The 27,511-nt window shown below is 45.0% G+C and overlaps 1 protein-coding gene across 4 annotated transcripts in view; it reads right to left on the bottom strand.

Moving 5' to 3' along the window:
• Positions 1–27,511, bottom strand: part of KIF1B (kinesin family member 1B) — a 152,513-nt gene that overhangs the window by 72,482 nt on the left and 52,520 nt on the right. For 2 of the 4 annotated variants that reach the window (XM_040987890.1, XM_040987891.1), the window contains exons 7-15: positions 27,218–27,329; positions 23,959–24,036; positions 22,882–22,947; positions 15,918–15,993; positions 15,141–15,219; positions 13,891–14,033; positions 10,119–10,252; positions 1,775–1,854; positions 703–778 (exon numbers count right to left, since the gene is read on the bottom strand). In XM_040987890.1, the coding sequence (XP_040843824.1) occupies positions 703–778; positions 1,775–1,854; positions 10,119–10,252; positions 13,891–14,033; positions 15,141–15,219; positions 15,918–15,993; positions 22,882–22,947; positions 23,959–24,036; positions 27,218–27,329 (844 nt within the window). Of the gene's footprint in view, positions 1–702; positions 779–1,774; positions 1,855–10,118; positions 10,331–13,021; positions 13,064–13,890; positions 14,034–15,140; positions 15,220–15,917; positions 15,994–20,837; positions 20,856–22,881; positions 22,948–23,958; positions 24,037–27,217; positions 27,330–27,511 lie in introns of all 4 variants that reach the window. The other 2 variants (XM_040987888.1, XM_040987889.1) reach the window with 2 other exon arrangements.

Below are 27,511 nucleotides of genomic sequence, written 5' to 3'. Positions count from 1 at the left end.
AAAAAATACATATATATGCTTTGCACACTGGTATATGTTCCACTGCTATAATCTAAATAAGCACACAAACTAATAATTTGATAATAACTTCCCAGTATCCAACAATGGCAAAGCAGCAACTAAGTTATTTTTAAAAAGTCTCAATATCTAGTTAACTAAAAGGCACCTAAGCAATCTACAACTATGATTATGTAAATAGGAAAATAACTACCGGTGTCATAAAGAAAAACAAAAGCCAGGGAGCAGAGGAGACCAGCAGGGGAGGAAGGGAGCTGTGTTACTCAGAACAACAGTCACCTAACACAGCAACCGCAGAGGCGATACTTTGCTGCACAAACCTGAATAGCTGAAACTGGTTCCAAAAGGTTACAAAGGAGAGTTGACGAATTCTGCGGAAAACCACACAGAAAGAGCAGGCAGAACTGAAGCCAGGAATACGGTAAGGCAGGTTCAGAGGCGAAGAGAGAACAATGGGAAGATGGCTAAGGATATCGAATCATAACCTAAAGTCTTCATGTCTTGTCAAAGTGAGGGGGGTTAGAAACTGGTTGCCCTTGGACTCTGAATCCATTCTCTAACATGAAATCAGAAATATGTGAGATGATGTCAGAGAACAAAACACCAAAGGGAAGAGAGGCTGGCCCCGAAAGCCACGAAGCGCCAGGGGCTGGTTTGGTTGAGCTTCACAACACTGTCTCCTACCTTTTTAGGTGAAAAAACTCCCAGTGTTCCTCCATCTTCTCGAATGGCAACTCCCATCTCTGCCAACAGGGCCTCTCTGGAACAAGCAACGCGTCAGAAAAGCAACACCCCGACACCAGCTCCCGCAGGCTGACATGCACTCTAAGGCACGCTGCGCACAACAACTGGCCACATTTAAAGTGGAGAATGAAAACGAAAAACAATGTGCTTATCTCATTGGTGGAAAAAACTACTTAAAAGAGTACAGATCAAAAAAATTAAAACTTCCAGACAAGAGCTTTGTCTATCGGACTGTAGAAATAGATAATAATAATTCCCAAACAGTATAAAAAGGAAAAGGAAAGAAAGGCATATTTCTTAAGATTATACATTAAAACTATTTCTTCAGAATCTAAGACAGTAGTCAATAACTCGGTTATACATACTTGGGTCTATAAATGTGATTTTCTCAAATGTTACATTTTAATGATCATCATTTTGGTTCAGTAACAACTGCTTTAAAGTTTCCATACAAATTAAGAAAAAAAATTTTTATTACATGTAACAAATCAGTACATGAGAATCCACTCTGCTTCATGTTTCCCACAGGGGAAAGATATAAACTGACATTTCAAAAACACACATTGATTCCATTAACCAAAGTCTCCCCTTGGACTATGCACCCGCAAGGCCAAGCACTGCCGGCAGCTCAGACAGAACTCCGCCTGCGGCCAAGGAGGATCCAAACAGCGTTGGATCCAAACGGCAGCGTTTCAGATTTGGGCCTTTATTAAAAATCACCACTTTGTGCAAATGAAAAGCCCCATACCTCAGATTGTTTCATTTTTTAATGGATCCTTAGACAAAAACTATAGAATGGGGTGGATTTAACTATGTGATTCTCTAGAGAATATTTAAATTTGTGTATTTTACTTCAAAGAATAAATTCAACTGGCCCCAAGTCCCTGCCATGTTATTTTGTGTTTTAGGAGGTGTGGCTTGTTCCTAACTTCTGTGTCATCGTTCCTTCCTATAAGAGTATTTCTAATTCCTGAGAAAGCTCAGGTATGCTGCCAGATTTCAACCTGCTGACCTCTCCATCCGGATGGCCTCTGTTTTCCGCAGTTTCTCTTCCCATGTTTCGTTCAACTCGGCAATGATCTTCTCTGATTCCTAAGAAACGAAGCACATAGTCAAGGCAGCAGTCTTGTCTGTTTCCCCAGCCCAAGGAGTCCCTGCCTGTCTGTAGCACTGTTCTCAACACCGGACCCACGAGGTCAACTGATTCTCCAATAGATAACCCCTGGACGGCCAACAGTGTCCAGAGGGGTTGTTCAGGGAATTCCAGGTCTGGGGCAGGTCTCTACCACCTGTTACATAGCAAACCCCCCAGACAACTGAAGCCCACCTGGACATAGTGAAAAACACAGCATTGCTAACCAATCACAGGAAGATCACGAGCACCACTGGCTGACCAGGAACTTGGACGTGAGCTGATCATATGCCTTGAAGCCCCAACCTGAATCTACCAGAACCTCTAACCTGCTCCTCAGCGAGCCGGGGAGGAAGGCAGCAGCCTCAGGCACACCCGGGAAGCGGCCTGTTCTTTCCACTGAAATCATCCCCAGTGACTTCACAGGGGATCCCAGCACTCCCTCTGCCCAGCGCCAAGGCAGCTACCCAGCCTAACACCGAGTAATGAAACCTGACATATTTTACCAAACTCTGTCCAGGAGAAGAGGGTAGGGGTAAGGAGAAAAGGCCCCCATTCTCACATACAGACGGCACTCAGCCCTTTCCTGAGACACCTGCCTGGACCGTCAGGTGCATCCCAGCCCTCAGGTCTCGCAGTTCTTTGTTGAGATACCCACCTGGCCTATGAGGCATATTCTCTGCACTACGTGACCTTTCTCACCCAGCCTAAAACTCAACCAAGCTCTTTCTCAGGTGGAGAAGTGCCTACCCATCCTGAAGGATGCCCTACCCCATTATCTTGCCAACCACTCCTCTCTGTCACACATCTGGGTTCTTTCTTTCACAGGTAAGAACCTCTGATTCCACACATCTCTGCTGACACTACTAGCATTCCAAAAAGCAAGACACCTGTTTGGGTAACCACTTCCACTTAAAAATAAAATGTCCAGAGGTACCCATGCTTTTGCTCTTAAATAACTTCACTATAACATCCTGAGCACAAACCAACAGTCAACAAAAGGGAAAATTTACCAATCTCCTCTTCAGCATTGATACTGCATAAATAGAAGAACTAAAGCAACCCCCTTAACCCATATACAGGAAAAAAATAATGTGGAAACAATAGTCTACCCACTTTTCTGTAGCCCTTGACCCTTTGTGCCCTAATCAACTATGTAAAGATTGTCAGAATAAAGTAATTTCAAGGAAAAAAAAAGAACTAAAGCATGCTTTCTATTGTCAAGGAGCTCACTTTCCACCAGGAAAAGAAAAGCTACTGACAATTTATTAATGCAGTTTCCATTATTTGCTGAGCTTGATTTCAGACAACTGATGATATAGCATAGAATAAAATCTCTTCCTTCTTGGCTTTATAAAAATTAAATTAGGGCCTGGCGTGGTAGCCTAGTGGCTAAAGTCCTTGCCTTGAACATGTCTAGGATCCCATGTGGGCGCCAGTTCTATCCCGGCAGCTCCACTTCCCATCCAGCTCCCTGCCTGTGGCCTGGGAAAGCAGTGGAGGACGGGACAAAGCCTTGGGACCCTGCACCCGCGTGGGAGACCCGGAAGAGGCTCCTGGCTTTTGGCTTCGGATTGGCTCAGCTCCAGCCATTGAGGCCGCTTGGGGAGTGAACCATTGGAGGGAAGATCTGTCTCTGCCCCTCCTGCTCTCTGTGTATCTGCCTTTCCAATAAAAAATAAATAAATAAATAAACAAATCTTAAAAAAAACCTGACCAAAAAATTAATTAATTTATTTTTGGGGGGGCAGGTAGCTCCCAAATGCTAAGCCATCTCTGAATGCCCATGTCTGTTGAGAGTGCAGTTCAGGTGTCCCAAGAGGGTGGCAGGGACCAACTACCGGAACCATCACTGCCCCTCCCAGCATCTGGGTTAGCAAGGAGCCAGGGCCAGGGCCAGGAAATTAACTCAGGCACTCTGATGTGGGTTGTGGGTTCCTGTACCAGGGCCAGATGCCTGCTCCTTGGACATCCATTCTAGTAAGGAGATTGAGACGATTTTAACCAGTCTCACACTGATAAATGCTCTGGACAAAAATAAAACAAGGGAGGGAAAGACTGAAAGAAGAGAGTATGTGAGGGAGAAATTGAAGGTGAGGAAAGGCTTTGCTGATGAGGCTTCCTGTGGGCGGGGAACAACAAAGAGCAGGAGCTGCCATGCGGATGTGGGTAACAGGCGGGAAAGCATCTGGAGTTCTCCAAGACATGCCTGTGGCCAGCACAGCATGACGGAGGCCTGCGACTGGGATGGCAGCAGAGAAGAGCAGACACCTGTGCCAAGTGTTAGGGCCCAGTGCTCCTAGGTCGGTGAAGGCGGTGACTGGGCGAGCGATGGGGACCCACGGCAAGGCGAGGAGCAGAGCAAGAGCAGAAAACACAGCCCTAGCCAGGAAGTCAGATGCTCACGATGCAGCAGAGGGAAGTTTTAAGTTCGCAAAATAGTTAATCGTGTGATTCATTTACCAGAATGTTAGAAACCTCAGAAAGCCCCAAACTTAAGTATCTACATGGAAGAAAGGCATGAATAAGTGTAATATAGTAAAATCTTATTGGGTCTAGAATTTGGCTTTCTGGAACTTTTGGGTTCCAGAATAGTATTAGAATCATAGACCATTAAAAGGACTCGGGCCTCTCCCATCACTCGGGAGATGCAGATGGAATGCCAGGCTCCAGCTGGGTTCAGCCCAGTTACTGCAGCCGTTTGGAGAGTGCATCAGCAAATGCAAGAGTTGTTTAATCTGTTGCACTGCCTTGCAAATAATAATTTTTTTTCAAAAAAAAAAAAAAAAGGACACCTGAGTAGAAACCTTTAAGATTTCAGAGAAAACTTTGAAAACAAAACAGTAGGGCAACTGGATACATCTGACCAAATCAAAGCACCTGGACAAGGGACTCTCCCAGTGTGGTCTGCAAACCACTTACAGTGTCTGCAGAACACGAGCTGAGCCATGAGATATCTCTAAAACACTTTCCTTTCTCCTTGCTTTCCTCACTTCAGACAGTGGTTTATCTGACCACATCTTATTTTAAGTCGACTATAGATGTTACCCACAGAAAGCAAAGTTATTGCAGCAAAATCCTTGTATCATTTACTGCCAACTTTAATGTGACTTCAAACTGTACTGACTTCAAACACACATTGAGGGCAACGCAGGACGGAGCTCTTTGTAGAAAAGAGATTTAATGAAGAACTCCAGAAAGCGGCAGCTCCTATTTTCTTCTTTCTTTCGGCTGGGAGGATGTGTGTGTGAAAAGACATGTATTGAGTATATTTAGAATTACTCAGCTGGACTCTGTTCAGATGACTCTAATTTTGTTGGTACCACCCAAAGCTACACAGCCAGAAGTTAGGACCATGTCAATGCTGTGGAGTTCTTGCACAGTCTGTCTGATCTGGTGCTTGTTGGCCTTGTCATCCACAATGAGCAAGAGTCTGTTATTGTCTTCCATCTTCCTCATGGCAGACTCAGTGGTCAGAGGGAGCTTGAAGATGGCACAGAGTCAAGCCTGCTGCTCCTCGGAGTTCCTCCAAGGCCATCTGGGCTCCCACGGGAGCTGAAGTGTTGGCCTAGCAGCTAGGACACTGATGAAGACACCGGTGGCCAATCCAACATTACAGCACAGCAGGCTAAGCTGCCACCTGGGACACCTGTACTCCATCTGGGCACTGATTCATGTCTCACTTTCCCAGCATGGTCTAGGAAAAGCCACAGTGGATGGCCCAACTGGGTCTGGGCCCCTGTCCCCCACCTAGTAGGCCAGAGTGGAATTCTCAGCCTGGCTCAATCCCACTGCAGTCATCCAGCGGCTGAAACATGGTATTTCCTTCTCTCTCTCCCTCTAGCAATAACTTTCAAGTAAATACATCAAAGGGAGGGACAGAGGAACACAGGGAGTGCATGCTCTAGCTCCTGACTCTTCTAGCAGACAGGGGTGATGGCTCCAACACTTGGGGCCTGTCACTGACATGAGAGATCTGAACTGAGTCCTCAGCTCTGGCCACATCAGCCCAGGTCATTACAGACATCTGGTGTTCTCTCTGTTGCAAACAATCTGTCTCTCTCAAATAAACAAACTCTTTTCAAAACTACCAAAGCCAAGGGAGGATCCCGTTTAGTCTGAGAACTATCACTGCATTCTGAAGGTCACCCACAGAGACATTTCAAGGCTACTCACGACCCACTCCAGGAACTTGACATAAGACAAAACTGAAATGGGGATTCATGGGAATTGATGGTTGAAAATACACGGTCTTTAATCCTGCTGCAGGTTCTACATTGTTAAAAAAAAGGTTCCAGAAAGCAGGCAGGATCATCAACTTCTGTGTAAGCAGCTCCAAGGACAGCTGGGTTGGGGTGGCATTCACTTCTGTCTCACGCCATTTCTGTCTGTACTGCACTGACTGATCAAGTGTTTTTATGAGGCTGATCATTTTAGATCCCTCTTGAAGATTCAAGTTAAAGAGTCTGAGAAATTCATAGCATGGGTCAGAAATCTAAGAGTACTTCACAAGTTCTTGGGGAAATGGTATTTAAAGATGTTTCTTTGGGTCCAAGAAAAAGTTTAAATCCATGCAGTTTTTTTCATAATATGAAATTTCCAGAAAATCTTTTGAGATTCCCTAATATTTCCATGAAAACAAATTACAGTGTTAAGTGTCAATACTGAAAATATGAGTGCTTCCTGCACGGAACATTCCCTGGCGCCATCAGATGACTAAGGTTTTTACTGTACCGAACATGGCCTGCTTTGTATGTGCCTTCCAGTGTAGGGCCCTTGGGCTGCTTAGCACAGCATCTGCCCTTGCCCACGTCTGTAATGGATGTTTGTAGATATTTATAGGCCAAGCCTAAGCAATGGCACTCACAGTCTTGACTTTGATGCCAGACTATAAACACCAGACTGTTACACACAGTGGCCATGGATGAAATGTTTCAAATCTTATTGTGTGGGCCAGCATGGTAGTAGACAAGTTAACCCTCTGCCTGCAGTGTGAGCATCCCATATGGGCACTGGTTCATGGCCCACCTGTTCCACTTTTGATCAAGCTCTCTGCTAATGGCTCAAGAAGGCAGCGGAGGATGGCCCAACTCCTTGGGCACCTGAACTTATGTGGAAGACCCAGAAGCTAATGGCTCCCCACTTTGGACTGACTCAGCTCCAGCTATTGCATCCATTTGGTGATGAATCAGCAGACAGAAAACCTCTCTAATTCTGACTTGCAAGTAAAATAAGTAAAAATTTTAAAGATTTATTTTTTATTTTTAAAGATTTATTTATTTTGGGCTATCCTCCACTGCTTTCTTAAGTCATAACAGGGAGCTAAATGGGAAGTGGAGTAGCCAGGACATGAACCTGTGCCCACGCCGGATATAGGTGCAAGGAGGTGGAGAATTAGCCAGTACAGCCACTGCACTGGCCACATAAATTAAAACCTTTTTACTGAACAGGAACACAAACCAGTAATACAAACAGCTGAACTCAGTGTGAGTTGTGACTTAAAACTGAAAGCAATTTCTGGTCACTTTCTTTTGCCAAAGCGGTTTAAAGAAGGATCAAGGTATTCATGACGAATGTCTTGTGTATGAAATTATTCAATGAACAAAACAGCAATAATACCCTATGAAAAAGTAGTACCCTACCAGTGGATCCTTTCTGAAATCAAAAATAAAGAAAAATGGGGCCCAATGCCAGTTCTACTTCTGGCAGCTCCACTTCCCATCCAACACCCTGCTTGTGGCCTAGGAAAGCTGTCAAGGACGGCCCAAAGCCTTGGGTCCCTGCACCCACACAGGAGACACGGAAGAAGCTCCTGGCTCCTGGCTTCGGATCGGCTCAGCTCTGGCTGTTGCAACCACTTGGGGAGTGAATCATCGGACAGAAGATCTTCCTCTCTGTCTGTCCTCCTCTCTGTATATCTGATTTTCCCATAAAAATAAAAGAAAAAGAAAAATAGAATAAAATGTAGGAAAACAAAGTAATATTTACTGTTTTTTTTTCAAGGCAATCTCTTGCCTTAAGGAACGCAGCTTCTAGACATTTTCAAGCATTTCCATCATACACCCACCCCCTGCACTGTGGGTAAAGTTGTAAAGATTTGCACTGGACATAAATGGTAAAGCTGCCTTCTCACTGGAACAGAGGTAGGGAGAAGAGACACTTTCATTAATGCAGGCTTATCAGAGAACTAAAACTAAAAAGGAATTTTTTTCTGATAAAATATGATACTTTGGGAGGTTAAGATGCTGCTTTCAACACCTGTATCCTTTTTCACATGCCTGTTCCAGGCCTCACTCCTCTGCTCTTCACCCAGCTTCCTGCTGATGTGCACCCTGGAAGGCAGCAGTGACAAGCACTGAGTCCTGAGACCCCTGTGGGAGGCCCGTGTGTCCCAGGCTCCCAGGTCCTGCCTGCTGGGCATTTGGGGAGTGAACCAGCAGAAGGAAACTTTACTCCCTCACTCCTTTCTGTCTCTCTGCCTTTCAAGTAGCAATGAACATAAACATTGAAGAAAAAATGAAGTAACACAATTTTGTTTTGCTTTAGGGGAAAACTGGCAGAACAACAACAGTGTGACTCCCTAGAAATGATTTAGGAGACAACAGGGGAATTAATCCTTGAAAACAAAGGTTAATGTCTTTACTCTAGATATCCAATATTATTTTCAGTTGGTCTAATTTGGTTATTAGGAGGAAATTTCTCCTTTGTGACAGATGAACATCAAAGGAAAGGGCAATCTTATTTGGGCACAGAGGTTTTGCGTAAACAAACAGATTCAAACTCCTCTAAGGGAGGCCGTCTTACATGAGGTGCTCAGCTGTAGGATTGCTTCTCATTCCCTCGGAGCCCTCTGTTTCCCACCCCGGCTGTAACAGAGCCTTGCACAGGCTCACTGCCCTAACATCAACAGTGAGAAAACACATGGACAAGCCTTTCCTCTCCATTCAGGCTTCCCTGTGGTCCCTGCTAGAACTGGAAATCCAATTTTTCCAGCAGAGTAGTCACCTGCAACTTGTAACACTTAGAGATATCTCATTCCTTCTCTTACTGCCCAAGATTTCAGGATTTCGCCTACATTCCATTAATAGGTTCTGAAGGAAGGAACTGGATCATTCTTTGAAGTGAGTAAAATGCCAGGGTGAAAGCAAGATAATTGATGACAAAAATACAGAAGACTCTTCATTATAAAAGATCTTTTTCAGCCTCAGTTGAAAATACAAACGAAAGCCTGCGACATCTTCAATTACCAAACTTAGCTAACGTGGTGGTGCCGGCATGTGGCAAGTCCTCCCTTCACCATCAGTGTCCCCTCTTGGTCATCCTCAGTGAGCAGTGCTCATGCGGACAGTGGCTGAGCAAACGTGCCAAGCACTGCATGGCAGCATGACTGCAAGTCTGCTGAGCTTGGAGAACATCTTCTGCACTCCTTGCATGCCCTGCCCCACCACTCCTGCATACAAAGGTCAGAGGACGCAAGGAATACTCCTCCCAGAGGTGACAAGCAGGGACAGAGTCTGGTCTACTTGCAGATGCCACATCCCTATGAGGGATGGCAGGATTCCTGGGAGCTTGTCCCAGAACTACAGGCACCGAGGGTGGGGAGGGGCACTGGAGGCTTCTCTGGTCTTCTCATGTTCATGAAGAAGGACTAGCAAGACCCCAACAGCCTGCAACAGCATGGGAAATATCTCCAGCAGCAAAGCTGGGCACCGCGGGTGGCGTGGGTAACTCACGGCCCTGAGACCCACGTGCGCCAGCAAGGGAAGACAATTCTTTCCTCCACAGTGATCACAAAACGTCAAGGAGGGCTTTCTGGGAACTTCTAGAAGACATCATTCTATATGTATCTGAATAAACTGGTGTAATACTTGAGTGTTAAAACTTTCGTTTAACTATATATCAATTTCACTAATGAAACGATGATTGTACACAAATTGTACCGTCAAATGAAACCAAAAAGATCTCAAGTCCAATTAAGATTCTAACTAAACAATTTCACTATAACCTAAAAAAAAACTACCTCCAAATTAATACACAGATCCACTTACCAGTTACTGTGCATGTTTAACCTACTGCTGTCCACAGATTCTTCCCAACTCTTCCTAGCTATGTCAGACTCAAGCATTTTATTGAAAATTAATTAACTTGCTTTCAGGACATTCTTAAGAGCTGACAGTGCTTAGTCCTAGTTAGCACCTTGCATCCGGCTGGAGTGAGTGCTCACCTTTAGACGTTCAATGGCTTCCTCTCCTCCGGGCGTAGACATGATCCGCTCCTGAATACTGGTCACAGATGCCAAGCCCACCTGACTACTGAGTGAGCAGGAAGATGGAGATGAAGTAAGGGACCCCATGGACGCTGTGGGAAAATTGCCAGGACGTTGATTCTCAGAGGCTAGCAAGTACCTATGCTTATTGTTCTGAAAATCTTTCAGATCTGGGAGATAGAAAAGACGGAAGGCAGGAAAAGTGGAGAGGCAGGAAGGGAGCAGAGGAAGAAAAAAAAAAAGACAGGAAGGAAGACCAGTGTAAGAAAGGGTAGCTTCAAAGCGCCAGGACAAAGACATGTTATAACACAAAGACAAGACTAGATGGCAGTTCTGAAACATGTCTTTCTCCAGTACCGACACGTGGGTATCCTGGAGGCCAACACCCCCATCTGAATTTAGAAACAAAAAATCCCACTGCACCACATCTGGCAGGGGAGAGCCAGAGCCTCAGAGAAGCCACATCTGGCAGGGGAGAGCCAGAGCCTCAGAGAAGCCACTTGAGAACTCTCCCTAAACAGCCAAACTACATCCCTTCCACGTACTGTCCCCCAGGTCTACAATGCTCGCAAGCTGAGCATGTAGTAATGTATTCTGGACAGCAACATTTCAATGTACTACAAGGATTCTTGAAATATGCTTTACATTAAAAGGAGAGGGAACTGTGGACATGATAGGAATTTTACGTAAGTCCTGAGTAAGAACTCAGGACCAATAAGGAAGACTTGATAAACAGGGCTGATGTAGTTTCTGCTCATTGACCAGAACAAGACAAATGAGGCCTTCTGTTGTACACTTGAAGAAAGGCCCTTGGTTTTGCCTAACAGAAAGATCAGGAAGGAGGAGCTGGTAAATCCACCTCCTAGTATAAGATACAAATTCTCTGAGAAGATTCATTTACTGTCAATCCTGCATTTAAATTTAGTTTTGGTAACAAACAAGTCACCGTCACCCAAATAAATTCTTTCCTTGCTACTTGAGCTTTCTTTTCTTAGTCATGCATTTCAAATGAGAAAAGCCAGTTATTGAGCATTCCTAAACATAATTTCATTGTTAAATGATAAAAATCAATATTGCTTAAAATTCATATCAAAACTGAGTTTTCCTTAAAGGATATAATAAATAACACAAGTAGCTGGAAAAAATACTAGCTTTCTTAGGAGCTCCCAACCTCTATTTAATCAAAGCCAGTTCTCAGAGCCCCTGGTAGGCGGCGGCTGCTTCAAGACAGTTTGAAAACCACCATCTGCGAGTTTGGAACACAGGAAAACAAGCTAGGGGCTTCATAAAATGGGAGCAGAAACTGGAACAAAAAATTAGCCACCAGATGACGGCAGCAAGGTGGGAAGGCTGAGAGGGATGTGGCTTAGGGGGCCTGGCGAACACATGCAAGTCCTGAACGGAGTTCGGAGATGCCAGTCAAAACAGAAACTGAGAAGCAACTGGGCTGCTTTCCTTCATGGATACAGAAGTAAAACTTGGTCATGCAGGGCTTTTCAGGAAATGCAAAGCTGGTTCAGAAAAGCAATAGGCAACAAGCTGGTAGCAGCAGCACCTGGAGCACAGAAGCCAAAACAGGGAGGCATTGGTTCCACCCCAGCATCATCAGCTTTGGAAATCTCAGACAGAGCCTCCCAGTCCAACAGTCACCTGAAGCTTGGGGTATCACAGCACCTCCAAGACCTAACCTCACCCCCACACCTGGGGTCACGTTCAGTGTTCTCACTGTCCAACAGGCCTTGTTACATGGCTTAGAAAAATAAACCAGTAAGAATCCAAAAGCTAACCACCAAATCAGGATTCATTTACGCTGAGATAAGAATCCTTAGCTGAACTGTTTTGAAACAGTAAAACGTTTCTTCACCCATTTGATTGTATGGAGAGAATAGTAAGATGTGATCCCGTTTAAAATGTCTTCATTTCAGACATCTTACACATCTGTGGTTCTTTTTATTGTGTAATTTGTGAAAAGGAAAAAATGCTTCTGTAATCATCTAATAAGCCACGGCCCATGAATGAGCAAACCGAATCAGCGTGAGCACAAGTGTGCTGACTGGACCATTACACAGCCCTTGTCAATGGAAACACTTGTTTTCATTATATATGCAAGAAGGCACAGGTCTACAGTGCTAATTAAAAGGGGTTTTTACATTAAATAATCAGACCCTAAAGGAAGCAACTTAAGAAACTTTGAAATAAAAAAAAAAAAGATGCAAGTACAAAAATGGCTGAAAAGAAGGGCTGCAATTTAACACTACCCCAAACGATCAGAGCGGGTAACGCGGGCACACTAAGCCCCCAACACTCTACGGACAGCCGATGAACCTGAGCTGCGGGGCCAGTGCTGGTTAAGCCATGGCCTACAACATCCACATCCATATGGGCATCAATTCCTATCCTTAATTGCTCCACTTATCCAGCTCCCTGCAATGTGCCTGGGAAAGCAGTGGAGGATGGTCCAAGAGCTTAGGCCCCTGCCCCCATGTGGGAGATCCAGAGGAAGTTCCTGGCCCAGCCCGTCTTTGCAATCATTTGGGGAGTGAACTAGGGGATAGAAAATCTCTCTATAAATCTGCCTTTCAGATAAACATATAAATCTTAAAAACAAAAAACACAAACTAGAAGTTGCTATCACCACCACCTATAATTTTGTGTTTCATTTTATCACCCAAGGAAGCCGACCTGCTGCAGGAGTAGCAGCGACTCCCAGGCCTCTGCAGTGGGGAGCCCAGGACAGGACTCCTGCTCGTTATGCACTGTGCTCTGTCTGGGATTTCCCAGTTAGCATGGCTGGCATGCAAAGCGCATTTTAAGGCTGATCCAGCAGAACACTGGAAATAACTACTATGTGAAATACACACATTTGCCTCCACTTCCAGAGTAATCATCGATCAATGGGTCAACTGAATCAACTGAATCAGGTAAGCAGGAGGGAAAACAGGAGAAGGGTCAAAGTTCAGATTCAGCAGTGACACAGTAAGGGGAGAGAGCGGTAGTTGGCATTTGGGAAAATCAAAAAAGTGCACATGGAGAGCGTATTATCACGTTTCTAAATCAGCTTCACCTGGACTGAGGCTGCAATCAAGAACAACTACTAACCAGAAGAGGCCTTGGAGACATCAGAACATCGACAACTGTAATGTTAATTCCACACTCAAACATAAAAACACACTTTATTAAACCAACTCATGTTCTTCCATATTACTTTGCATCTAAAGAACCCCCCGGGGAAACCTTTCAATTAGACATTATACAGGCAGATCATGGAATCTTGTTAAAAACATAATACAGCATAATACTTTCTAGAAATTGAATTCTTAAACTTGAAAGGAATTAAAATTTCCCCTTCAACGATGAGTCTCTGGAAAGCAGACTCAGACAGTGGCTTTCCACAGAACGTTCCACCCACCACGCTAATCCACAGAAACCCATGCAACAAAAACATTTGACATAACTTTTTTATGAAGTCATCAATTGCATGAGAATAAGCCTAACATTTCAAAGAAACTTCACTGCTAAACTCCAGAAACACAAGCAGTGACACCTGTGTTTCACAGCTAGTTTCTTAAGTTCAAATGGAGAACCTTGTATATAGACAAATCCTGATATAATTTTCATTGGTTTTTTAAAGGAAAAAAAGGCCATTTCACTTCTACCTAGTTCCCTGAATTCAATTTTTCTTCACCAGAACAATGCTAAAAGGGCTTTTGTTGAGCCCTAAGTTACTTACTGTCGATGATGTCGCCCAGCCCCTGAGCGCGAAGAAGGTCTTTGAGCCGCGTGACCTCCTCTTTCAGCTCGCGGACCAGCTTGGCATTGGGGTCCTCGTTGATCACAGCATTGCATTTAATTTGTTTTGCACGATCTGCATATCTAGATACAGAAAGAAAATTCACTCTTGCCATTTCTCAGATGCTCTGCTTCATTTGAGTGACATCTTGTTATTTATAAACATGTTAAGTATTTACACATTATATGAACCTCGATAATATTGTATAAAGCTCTATAGTATGTTTGCTCAAAGGTATACCCTTGACAGTAATTGGAGCTTTCAGACAAATTTCGATGATTTCTCCAAGATCACAACAGAAATAAACACCAGACAGGAGACTCAAACAGAAATGATCAGCCTACCTAGCGCTCCATCCCTTAACATAAAATTCACCTTTAATGGAAAGAGTGCAGAGTTCCAGACCAGTGGGAGAGCATCCATTCACATTAAAAAGTACTCTGTGAATGAACAGTCTGCACGTACTGTTTTCTTAATGATACAATACTCAAAATCTATTTCTTTCTACCACTTGCACATCATAAAATTTCTACAGTGACTACAAACACAAGAAGGAAACATTCATTTTTATAGAAATGAATGGTTGGAGATAAATTTTTTATTATCTGAAAAATCTCACTTGAATAATTTTAATTTATTTCCTGTGAAAAAGTTCCTATCCTCCAATGAAAAACTGCAACTTAGGGGCAGGTGAGGTGGTATTGCAAGCTAATTCTCTGCCAGTGGTGCAGGCATCCACATGGGCACCAGTTTGAGTCCCAGTTTCTCCATTTCTGACCCAGCTCCTTGCTGGTGGCCTGGGAAGGCAGCTGAGGACGGCAGGGCCGCGGGCCCCTGCATCCAAGCGGAGGACCTAGAAGAAGCTCGACTCCCAGCTTTGGATCAGCCAGCTCTGGATCAGCCAGCTTTAGCAGCTGCAATCATTTGGGGAATGAACAAACAGATGGCAGATCTCTCTATATATATAACTCTATCAAGTAAAATAAATAAATGTTAGGCAAAAAAAAAAAAATCACAAACTATCAATAAGTAAATTGCATTATAACAAAGATCCTTTTTCCCATGTATTATGTTATGAGAGGTTATCATCTCCATGAATGACTACACACAGCCTAAGCACACTTTGGTCTAACAAAATGATGCATGATGGCAGTGCGACCTATTCAGCCACGACGGGCAAGCTTGGGTACCTCAGAGTGCTCAAGGTCTCATCGTAATTAATGTCTGCCGGGCTCAGAGCAGCGACCATTGCAGTCCGAGAATTGCCACCTAGGGAGATGAAGCACAAATATCTCAAATCACTCCATTTAGAATGAATTTCATTTAGCGGATAAAATCTGATGGCATGATCTCAAATCCTACTATTTAATCAAAAGTCAGTGGTTTTCTTCAGTGGTGCCTTGTGAGCCACCGTCATCCTCCAACTGTGGTGTCTGGGTTCCATTCACGTCTGTCCTTACTCCTGAACTCACTCCAATCTAGATCTCAGCCACCCCACCGAAACTGCCCTTAGCAAGGGGCAAAGAGCAGGTGCGGGGTTAAGCCCAACAGCCCATTCTCACCCTCTTCCCTCTGTCACCATGACCTGACTGCTTCTTCCTGGCTAAGCAGCGGTCAATAAAGGCACAGTGACACGAAGTTGAAAAGCATGCACCAGAAGGAATATGGCTGGCTATGTCCGACTCCAGGTACCTCAATAAGCACGGATTTACCAAGGAACTTTAACTGGGTGCGAGGTGTTAGAAACACACGGTTCACACCCAGAACAAGAGCAATATTTAACAGGGAGCAAACCCAACTACTCGAAATCAGGGGGGAAAACACAAGCAAGTTTGGGACACGCAAGTCAGTAGTGTCAACACCTAGAGATTATTCTTCCCCCAAACAGACGACAACCTCCAACAGCAATCCACGAGCAGCTTTAAAACGACAACCACACAGGGAGCTTTCCCCAGCACTCAACAAACCTAGATTTTCTCGAAGAAGCCAAGTAAGTACAGAATCCCTGTAGGGAATAAAATCCGTTTTCTTCTTCTTTTTACTCTGTTGAAAAGAAAAGAACGGCCTTAGTGCTAGGGGGAGGGGAGGAGAGAAATTTGCAAAATCCCCAAGTAAATCGAATGACAAGAGAAGCCAGTCATATGAGGATTTAGCATTGTTTCAATTCTTCACAACAGCTAAAACCATGCAACATTTTTCCTTCTGAAAAATGGGTAGGGCATGTAAAACCAAGAGAACAGTCCTCAGAGCTGGGCAAACCCGCCAGGCAGATTCAACCGCTTCAGCAGGATTTTTTTTTTTTTTTGCTTTTTTGTTTGTTTGCTTTTCTTTTACCCATTACTTTTCAATTATTCCCCCAAACACTCTTCAATATTTCTGAAACAATTCCGGGTAAGTTGCCCACATGACATGGACATATCCCTAAACACCTCAACAGACATGGGTATTCTCAAATACAGACTGCAATGACCAAATACAGGAGATATCACAGCAATACAATACTATTATTTAATATTCTAGTCAATGTCTTTAGTATCTGTGTTTTAAAGCAAGACCAATACTTCATCTATAAATATTTTAGGTATCTTTAACAGACTTTTTGAAAAGAGAAAAGAAACTTAAGAATCATTATCACACTTAACAAATTAAGAATAATTACTTAATAACACTAATACTACATAATAAATGTATTATGTAGTATGTAGGGGCAAAATGAATTCTGTTCATCCAAGATTGGGCATAAAGAAGCGAGTCATTTAAATTAACGGAGTTCCTTGGAGTCCAGCAAGATGGCTCAATTGACTAACTCGAGGATCAGCTGAGTCCTGCAGCCCGCTGCCCATCGTCGGGGAAGGCAGCAGAGGATGCCCAAAGCCTTGGGATGCTGTACCCTCGGGGGAGACCAAGAAGAGCTCCTGGCTCCCAGATTAAGACGGTCACAGCTACAGCCACTGTGGCCATGTGGGGAGTGAACAAGCAGACAGAGATCTTTATCTGTCACTCCCTCTCTCTCTCTAATTCTGCCTTTCATGTTAAATAAATAAATCTTTAAGAGAATGTCTTAACAAGCAATCAAACCATCAAGTGGCTGTTACATGCCCTCATAAGTGATACCCATCTGCAACATTCTAAAGAAAACTGTGTTACAGACTGCACGCAGCACCAGGTGGGACGAAGGAAGGGGCTGTGCTACTCTGGAGAGTCGTAAAATGCTAAAATGAATTACATGCACACACATATATGCATGTCACATATATACCACAAGATAAAGCAAAAAGTGCCAATGGTAGTGATCAAATGGAAGAAATTATACTCTCTGAAAGTAAAATTAATGTAAATGCTGTGTAGATAACAGCTATTCATGTTTTGCTGACTGCTGTGTTGGGATGCTTTAAGAAACTTTTTAGTTTAGGGGGCCAGGTGTTGTTGGGAGCACTGACAATTTCCTGCCCTGTGATTGGCCCTTTGCCCTGATTGGTGTGCCTTGGTGATCTTTAAGCTGACTGGACAGGACTGACATATAAGCCGGTGGCTTGGCGGGGGAGGGGCTTCTGTGTAATGAAATTAACGGACATAACGGTTTTAACGGAAGGTCTGAATAAAGCGCCTCTGAGACGCTCTCCAGTGTCGGGTGATTTCTTTCGCGGGATGGGAGACCCCGATAACTGGTGCCGTGACTCGAATAGAAGTCAGCTGGTGAGCACCAGGAAGGTAAGCAGCTGAGAAGATCGCTCAGGAAGCCGCTTACAGCGGGAATTCGTTTACACCTGAGCCTTTTGCTCTGGAAGCCGCACTAGGCAGGGACATGCACGTCAAGTTCGTGGTTTAGCGACCAGTCGAGTTCGCGGGTTAGCGATGAGCAAAGGTGTTAGAAATATGGGCAATTTAACTTCTTCAGCGCACATGCAGCATTTACTGCAGAAACTGCTGACAGTACTGTCGTTTTTGCAAACTGCAGAGGATCACCCCGTGGTTTCTGGAGGAGGGCCTTTTGACCTTGCCACAATGGGAGCACTTAGGCAGATAAGTTTTGTTCTGAATTTGCAATTAAACATTCCACTGGCATCCCATATAATCCCACGGGCCAGGCCATGGTAGAGCGTGCCCATGCAATTCTCAAAGCATTATTAATAAAACAAAAAGGGGGAGTAGGAGCCACTCTATATCCCAATAGTCCTAAAGATCAATTGGCTTTAGTTACTTATATTTTTAATTTTTTATTTGGATTTTAATGGCCGTTCTGCCACCGAATGCCACGCTGTTGGCGCAGGCCCCTGCAAAGATTGGGTGATGTGGAAGGATGTTTTAACAAAACGATGGATGGGCCCGCATCCAATATTACGACGGATGCGAGGAGTGGTTTGTATTTTTCTGCAGGATTCTGACGGACCGGTGTGGGTGCCAGAACGTTTGATGAGAGTGATAAGAAAGCCGGAGCAAGATGAACCTGTGGACGTGGTGGATGCTGACCAGCCTGATGTTCATTCAGATACCGAGAGGAGACAGCCAGAATCTCCAGCTATGGGCGATAGTGAAAGCGTGGCCAATCCACCTTCCAGTGAGAAGCAATGGTTATGACTGCATCAGTTCCCCAACTGTGCCTGAGGAGCGAATGCAACGGCACTATAAAAGGGGTGCAGCAAATATTGCCTTGCTGTCTAGGGCCTTGGAAATGGCCCCCAGGATGGACTGGCTGTCAAAGTACCGTGACTCCTAGAAGAGTAGCACCTGGTCTTGCTGTGACCAATTTGTTTCCTACCTGTTCAAATTCCACCTTTGTGGGGTATAACTATATATATGGTAACAATCTGTTTCTGCTCAGCCTTGGAATGCCTGGGTACTTTGCACTAGTAGGGGTGGGTGTTCAGATATATCAGCTTTTGTATTTAATGATAAGGTAGTGATAAAAAATTGTAATTATAGTAGTAATAGTTCTAGAATATGGGAAGAAGATGTTAAAGTTAATTGCAGCTGTGATGTTATCTATAATGCTATTTATGTATGTGTACAAGCTCCATTTATGTGTATTGTTTCCATGAGTGCTAATGTTACCCTTTTGAGTTGCTCTGTAGTTAAGTGAGCCCTTAACCAGTGTTGGAATGCTCTGGTACTGCGGTGCTGGTACGCATTCCACAGCTTATTCCCATGCCCGTTCAGGTGAAGGAAAATGATCTTTAGGTTCTATTCATCATACATTTTAAAACAGGTGTTTTACTTGTTAATCAGAGAGTGGATCTTTTGCAGGAGGCAGTGGAACAACTGCTCCATCATATGGGGACCTCCTGTGTGCTTAGTCTACCTGGAATGTGTGTCACTCCCTCTATTGTCACCAATGGTTCCCGAGCATTGAATTTGTCCAGAGAGTTATCCGCTATGCTATCCCCTAATGGAAGCTGGTCCATACGATTTGATAATTTGACTTAGGAACTAAGATCCCAAATTATAGCCATAAATAGCACCAAAGTAGAGATTGCCACGGTAGAGCAATGGACAAATTGCATACTAAAGGATCTTTCCTTTGCACACCAATGGGCTGGTATAGTAGCCCTGGGCCTTATATCATTCTTTGGGGTCTGTGGATGCTTCATCCTTGAGCACAGCATCAGCAGCAATAACAGCAGCTGCTAGTGCAAGCTGTGCTTGCCCTTCACAACAGAGAATCCCCAGAAGTCTGGCTAGGCATGCTGGACCGGTAGCCAGAGACGGGTAAGTATCCGATATGGCTTCACCAACCTAAGACAGGCGCCACATTCCTAGCCATGTGGTTAGCCCATGACAGTAAGGGGAGCCCAAACTCGGAACACCTAAGACAGGCACGGTCCCTTGCTTAATAAAACAAGAAGGGGGAGATGTTGGGAGCACTGACAATTTCCTGCCCTGTGATTGGCCCTTTGCCCTGATTGGTGTGCCTTAGTGATCTTTAAGCTGACTGGACAGGATTGACATATACGGGGGGGGGGGGGGGGGGGGGGGGCCTGGCGGGGGAGGGGCTTCTGTGTAATGAAATTAACGGACATAATGGTTTTAACGGAAGGTCTGAATAAAGTGCCTCTGAGACGCTCTCCAGTGTTGGGTGATTTCTTCCGCAGGACGGGAGACCCCGATAAGGTGTGGTAGCCTTGTGGCTAAAGTCCTAGCCTTGCACGCGCCAGGATCCCATATGGACAAAGGTTCATGTCCCAGCAGCTCCACTTCCCATCCAGCTCCGGGCCTGTGGCCTGGGAAAGCAGTCAAGGATGGCCTGAAGCCTTGGGACCCTGCACCCGTGTTGGAGACCCGGAAGAAGCTCCTGGCACTTGGCTTCAGATCAGCTCAGCCTTGGTCATTGCAGCCACTTGGGGAGTAAACCAGCAATCGGAAGATCTTTCTCTCTGTATCTAATACTCTCTGTAAATCTGCTTTTCCAAAAAAATAAAAAATAAAAATAAATCTAAAAAAGAAAATTATCCTTGACCGTCCATGGTAAAAAACAAGACATGAAGACATGACAGTACAAAGCATAAAGAAGAGTAATCAAATCTGTAATAATCCAGCTATGTTTGGGGAAGCTACCCTTCCCACACTGAGTTTACTGCCCTTTCCTGTGGAACTGTCCAGAGACGCCCTGGACGTCACCAGCAGAAGCGTCCTCACACCGAAAGCTTCCTCAATTTCTCTCTGGTTCCTTTACTGCTAATTCCTTCTCCACAGCACATCATGTTCCTAAACTAATTCTGGTGTGAAGCCTGATGACTCATGGTCACTCCAAACAGACCAGAGCCAGAAAACAAACGACAGAAGGATTCTTTCACAGTTTGGTTTCTGCTTAGGCATCCACACAGCTGCTCAGACCGAACCCCGCGGCGCTCAGCCCCGACTGGCCAGCTCGTCCACCGGCGCCACCGTACCTTGCTGGTGCAGTTGTCCTGCGCACGAGAGCATTGAGGGGAGAAAACCAGAGCGCAGGGTAAGCGCAACGGTAACATAATGCTCTGCCGACATTTTAAGCCATGAACTATGACTTCTGACAGACAAGCGAGGAAGCATTTAATTGTCACAGCAAATTAAACAAGGTATTACAATAAGTTAGAGCATACAGTGACTAATACTTCTCAATTTCTAAGCTGATTAAGCCACTTACAGAAAAACTGTTTTAGTTTTAATATTCTACTGTGAAAGAACAAGACAGAATAAAACTGCAGTCAAGCGCCTTATAACGGCATTCGACTACACAACAGTCTACATTGTACTTTGGGTTTTTTTTTTTTTTAAAGAAAAAAAGTTATTCTGTTAATATGATAAAAATGTGATACTTAAGATATATTAGTGTTCCAATTCTCACTGAGGAGACGTCACTAAATCCATACATGTCCCTATATTCTTTTCATCTTGAATGTGAATTTCATAATGCAGATTGTGCTTCTTCTTTTATAAAGAATAATTAGCAGAAAGGAAACTTTGAGGATTAGCAATGTGATCCAGGTCCCCAGCTGCACCAGTTGTGTGGACAGGAATTATGAAGAAGGTATACCGGCCCGGTGTGATGGCCTAGCAGCTAAACTCCTTGCCTTGCACGCGCCAGTTCTAATCCCGGAGGCCCCGCTTCCCATCCAGCTCCCTGTTGCGGCCTGGGAAGCAGTCAAGGATGGCCTAAAGAGGCCCAGAAGAGGCTCCAGACTCTTGGCTTCAAATCAGCGCAGCTCAGGCCGTTGCGGCTGCTTGGGGAGTGAATCATCAGACGGAAGATCTTCCTCTCTGTCTCTCCTTCTCTCTGTATATCTGACTTTCTAATAAAAATAAATAAATCTTTAAAAGAAGAAGAAGAAAGTATAGGAATCCAACATACATATTTTGTAGTGGAAACCACACCCGTTGAGGATGATATAGAAGTCACTGCCCAAGTATTTTTGCTATACATAGTTTTCACCCCTTTCCACATCTCAGTGGTCTCATCTTGTTTTTTTTTTTAACTGTTTTATGACACAGTTCCACAGGCTAACAGACCACACTTCTAACAGGAGTACCAAAGACTGCAACGGAGCTGAAAACATCCCACAACCCGACAACATCACACTTTAGCGTTTTGGCACAACGCATTCCTCACGCACTAACAGCGATTCTAGGGTCAACAAGCCCGCTGCGCTGCCAGGCCAGCATGGTCACATACGCACCTGATGCTGACCATCAGTGACGGCTTCTGATGGACAGTCCTATGCTTTTGGCTGTCGCTGTAGAATATTCTCTCCCTGGTCATAAAAGTTGGCTGAGAGGCAAATGCCAGATCTACTGGAGGCAGCCTCACATATAAGCAGATGTATTCCATCAGCTGACCGTCCTATGCCCAGTGTGGCTGTACAAGTCTACTCTGACATGAGGGACGTGCCCAAAGACCCACTTCTCAAAGCACAGCCTGACCTGAAGTGCCTCATGACTGTATAACTGGCCTCCAAGCCGATAGCTTTCACCAAGGCCAAACTGCCCAATGGACTCCAAATGCTACGATGAGAACACACAATCAATACACTTGGTTTTTATGAATACGAAGTGCAGACAGGCACTGTAGCACCACAGGTTAAGCTGCAGTTCAAGTTCTGGCATCTGTGCTACTGGTCCGGCATCCTGCTAATGTCCCCGGGAAAACAGCAGGTGACACCCAAGGGCCTGAGCCCACTCTCTCCCCGCCACCCACATCCCACCTCCTCTGTCACTCTGCTTTGCAAACCATAAATTCACCAAACTTTGGGTTCTCCCTCTAGCCTTTACACAACTTTATTTTTACTTTCATTCTCCTTAATCTCTTTCGTTACAAAGTCTAACTCTGGCTTACTTAGTGTCTTATCTGAAAGGCTGTAAAAGTAGAAAGGTAAGCTCGTGTAAGAGCGCTGTAAGGACATTTCACCAAGTATGCCTGCTGAAGACAAATTCCCCTAAGTGATGAAGTTTACAACTTACCACCTCTGCCAGAGCGGAAATTACTTTGCCCAAAGTTGTAAGAGATTTATTAATATTTGCTCCTTCCTGAAATAAAAGCAAACATGATCATAATTATGACAAAAATGTCTACTGCTGTCACATTATCTAGAGAACAAGCGCCCATTTGCCAAATGTTCATATGGGCTCGTTGTGACAGGTTCTCTGGTCCCCAGACTCCTCTTCTCTACCTGCTTACACGCTGCCATCACAGCCGGACTCACAGGCCCAAAGCATCAAAGGACATTTGAGCTTTGGGTTCTCTTAGAGGCCACCTTCGCCCACCAGCGGGGAGTTTCTGCTCCTACAAAGCAGTGTCTCTCCAAGTCCATGCCTGTCCTCTCAGCTGGATCTTGGCAGACTGTTCCCATCACTGTCTCCAACTTCCAAATCTTGCCTAATTCTCAGAATGCAATTCTGCTCTCATCTCGATCATGAAGTCCTTCCTAGCTTTTGTACTATACAGTATTTCTTCATGAAATTACAGATCAGGAATTCACAAATTTTTTTTCTGTAAACAGCTAGACAAAAATATGTTTAAGGGCCAGTGTTATGGCATAGTGAGCTAAGCCTCGTCATGTGGTGCTGACATCCCACCAGTTCATGTCCTGGCTGCTCCACTTCCAACCCAGCTCCCTAAGCATGGCCTGTGAAAGCAGTGGAGGAAGCTTCAGGTCCTTGTGCCTCTGCATCCACATGGGAGACCCAGACAATCCTCCAGTCTCCTGGCTTCAATCAGCCCAACTCTGGACACTGCAGTCATTGAGGGACAGAACCAGTGGACAGAGAAACTGTCTTTTCTTCTCTGCTTAATTCTACCTTCCAAATAAAAATCATAAAATTCATTTAAAATTACATCTGGGGGCTGTTCAGTCTTTCAAATCTCTGCCAATTTGGTACCCAAGTGGTCACAGATAACACGTAAATAAGTAGGAGCTGCTGTGTTTCGCTTTATGCACTCGGGCAAGAAGCAGCCTGGTTCTGGACTACTGGCCCTCCTTGCTGACCCGCGTTACAGAACATTCACCGACTACTCCACTTGTCTGCTAATACAGATACCTTTAGTCGAGTTCCTTTGGCACCGGTTGAATCGGCTCGCTCACTTCCCGCTAGATCTACCAGGCTGATCTTACTGACCTGGGAAAGAACAAGAAGAGGGGCAGTTAGAAAGCAAGCAAGGAAGAAGCAGAAAACATTTAACGGCAAGACATTTTTAAAAGATCAAGATAACAGAGAAAATTAGACTTAGCATAGTTCCTGGATATAACCCAAGAAGATGGACACACACTGAAGACCGTCCACTACACACCTACTGCAAGTATCTTCATTCAAAACAAACAACTTTAACACAAAAATAACACCTTCGTGTTTTACTTCGGAGCGTCATAAGAATATATATGAAACTCATCGTCACACTAAACGGAACACGGAAGACGAAGCCGTGAGGGTGGCCTGCTGGCCCAGCCCTGCTGCTGAGGGTTCTTCAGGAAGGAACCAGAGAATGAAAGATCTCTCCCTGGGGCTCCCTCACTGCCCTTCAAATAATTAAGTAAATCATCTTTCAAAAAAATGAAGTTTTGATAAACTGGACCTCTCACATAGTGCTAATGAGAATGCAAGATGATCCAAAACACCTCGGCAGTTCCTTAAAAAGTTAAATGTATACCTGCCTCAAGGCTCAATTAGGTATTTACCAAGAGAAACAAAATAAATAGTCACACAAAGATTCATACACAAATATTTAGGGAAGCTTCCAACATTGGAAATAGCCCTAACCCTAACCCAAAAGCTCCAAAAATTGGAAATAATTTAGATGTTCACCCCCAGATAGAGTACTTAAGCAACGGAATATTTACCAGAATGAAAAGGAATGAGCCGTTGATATGCACAACACAGACAAATCTAAAAATAACTTTGTAGGGCTGCATTGTGGCACACTGGGTTAAGCTAACGCCAGCATCCCATGTGGGCACAGGTTTGAGTCCTGGCAGCTCCACTTTCCATCCGGCACCCTGTTAACAACGCCCCTGGGAAAGCAGCGGGAGATGGCCTGAGGACTAGCGTCCCTGTCACCCACGTGGGAGACCTGCATGAAGCTCCTGGATCTTGGCTTGGGCCGTTTGGGGAGTGAAATAGTGAAAGGAAAAGTCTCTCTCTCCTCCCTCCCTCTAACTTTTTCAAATATCAACAATTAAAATCTTCATGATTCAAAATAAATAGTGCAGGGGCTAGTGTATGGCAAAGCAGATCAAGTTGCCAGCTGTAATACCAGCCTCTCCTATGGGCACAGTTCAAGTCCCAGCTGTTCCACTACAGATCCAGGACTCTGCAAACATGCCTAGGAAGGCAGTGGAGGATGGCCCAGGCCTGGGTCCCTGCCTGCCACAGGCTCCTGGCTTCATCCTGGTCCAGCTTTGGCTATTGTGGCCATTGAGAGGGACTTCTCCCTCTCCTTCTCTTGAATCCTATCTTTAAAACAAGTAAATCTTTAAAAAACGCACACACACACACACACACATACACACAGTAAACACCTAAGGTAATCTCCCTGTAATGTATTCAACATATGCCCACTAGAGAAAATGAGAACTGGGGCTGGAGTTGGGGCAGAGTGGGTTACGTCGAGCTTGACTCACCAAATCAGAGTCACAATTAGAGTTCTAGTTGCTCTACTTCTAATCCAGCTTCCTGCTCAAGTGTTGTGGAGAGCAGTGGACGATGAGTCAGGGGCCTGCACCCCTGCCACTCACTCAGGAGCCCCAGCTGGAGCTCCTGACCCCTGGCTTCAGGCCGGTGCAGCCCTACACATTACAGCCATTTGGGGAGTGAGCCAACAACCGAGATCTCTCTCTCTCTCTAGGAAATGCACTTTTCAATCTTGAAAGAGAAGAGACAGAGATCTTCCACCCACTGATTCACTCCCCAAATAGCCACAGTGTCCAGAGCTGAGCTGATCTAAAGCCAGGACCCTAGAACTTCTTCCGGTTGTCCCACATGTTGTAGGGGCCAAAGGACCCAAATCCAAGCATCTCCCACTGCTTTCCCAGACCGAGAGGATGGGAAGCAGAGTAGCAGTGACACAAACCAGCACTCACGTGGGATGCCAGTACTTGCAGACAGAGGCTTAGCCTGTTAGCCACCATGCCAGCCACACAGACTGTTTTTTCTTAACTCCATTTTCTACCTTGTGGTCTCATTTAAGAACCCATGCTGAAAATTTGTTGTAGAATGGAGTTAAAATACTAAGCACACCTGCACGCCTGGGATCCCATATGGGCACCGGTTCTAATCACGGCAGCCCCGCTTCCCTTCCAGCTCCCTGCCTGTGGCCTGGGAAAGCAGTTGAGGACAGCACAAAGCTTTGGGACCCTGCACCCGCGTGGGAGACCCGGAAGAGGCTCCTGGCTTCGGATCGGCATAGTATCGGCCCGTTGCGCTCACTTGGGGAGTGAATCATCAGACGGAAGATCTTCCTCTCTGTCTCTCCTCTCTGTATATCTGCCTTTCCAATGAAAAAATAATAAAAATAAATCTTTAAAAAAAAATGCTAAGCACAGGCTACTAAACAGCTTACAATGAACACGAGCACCTCACCCTCCCGTCTACTTAGTAGGGACAGAAGCAAAAGGGAGTTTTTGAAATCCTCACGCTTGGGACAGGCGTTGTGGTACTGCATATTAAGCTGCTGCTTGGAATGCCTGCATCCTATATTGGAATGCCAGCTTGAGTCTTAGCGCCTCCACTTCCTTTTTTTTTTTTTAAGACTTGTTCTATTTTTATTGCAAAGTCAGATTTACAGAAAGGAGAGAGAGAAAAATCTTCTATCTGCTGGATTACTCTCCAAGTGGCCACAATGGCCAAAGCTAAGCTGATCCCAAGCCAAGAGCCAGGAGCTTCTTCCGGGTCTCTCATGCGGGTGCAGGATCCCAAGGCTTTGGGCCGTCCTCAACTGCCTTCCCAGGCCACAAGCAGGGAGCTGGATGAGAAGTGGAGCAGCCAGGATAGGAACCAGTGCCCATATGGGATCCCAGCACATGCAAGGCAAGGACTTTAGCTACTAAGCTACTGCGCTGGGCCTGCACCCCTACTTCTGAACCAATTCCTGCCACTGTACCCAGGAAGGGAAAGTACATCAATTTGTGCCACGTGGGGGACTGGGATGAAACTCGTGGCTCCCAACTTCCGCTGGCCCAGGCCTAGAGTGTTTATGGGTTGGACCAACAGAGCAAAGATTTCTTTCTCCGTTGAAATAAGCAAATGCATTTTTAGGAAAACTCCATCCCTCAGAATTCAAGCGTAGAGACTGCCATTGTCCTACCTTCTCTGTGGAAAGGTTGGTCTCAGAATCTTGTTTCTTCTGGGTGAAAACAATGGTAAACACGGCATGGGAACGGCTACTCGTCTCGTTCATGTTGGTAGCAGCCACGGTCCTACATAAAAAGGGACCATATGACAAGAGGGTTCCCAGCGAAGAGTTAAAATGGACAGCAGTCTCACATTATGAGCATAACAGCATCAGTAGTTGTAAATTGATTCGCAGACTGCAGGACTGCCACACAAGTCCTCAGCGCTGCCTCATCTGTGAGCCCATCAGGCCCCATCCACTCCAGCA

The sequence above is a fragment of the Ochotona curzoniae genome, unplaced genomic scaffold (genome assembly GCF_017591425.1).
Source record: "Ochotona curzoniae isolate NIBS_2020 unplaced genomic scaffold, NIBS_Ocur_1.0 contig_4792, whole genome shotgun sequence".
Lineage (NCBI taxonomy): Eukaryota > Metazoa > Chordata > Mammalia > Lagomorpha > Ochotonidae > Ochotona > Ochotona curzoniae.
Note: the sequence above shows the minus strand (reverse complement) of the source record. Positions and strands in the feature narration are given on the sequence as shown.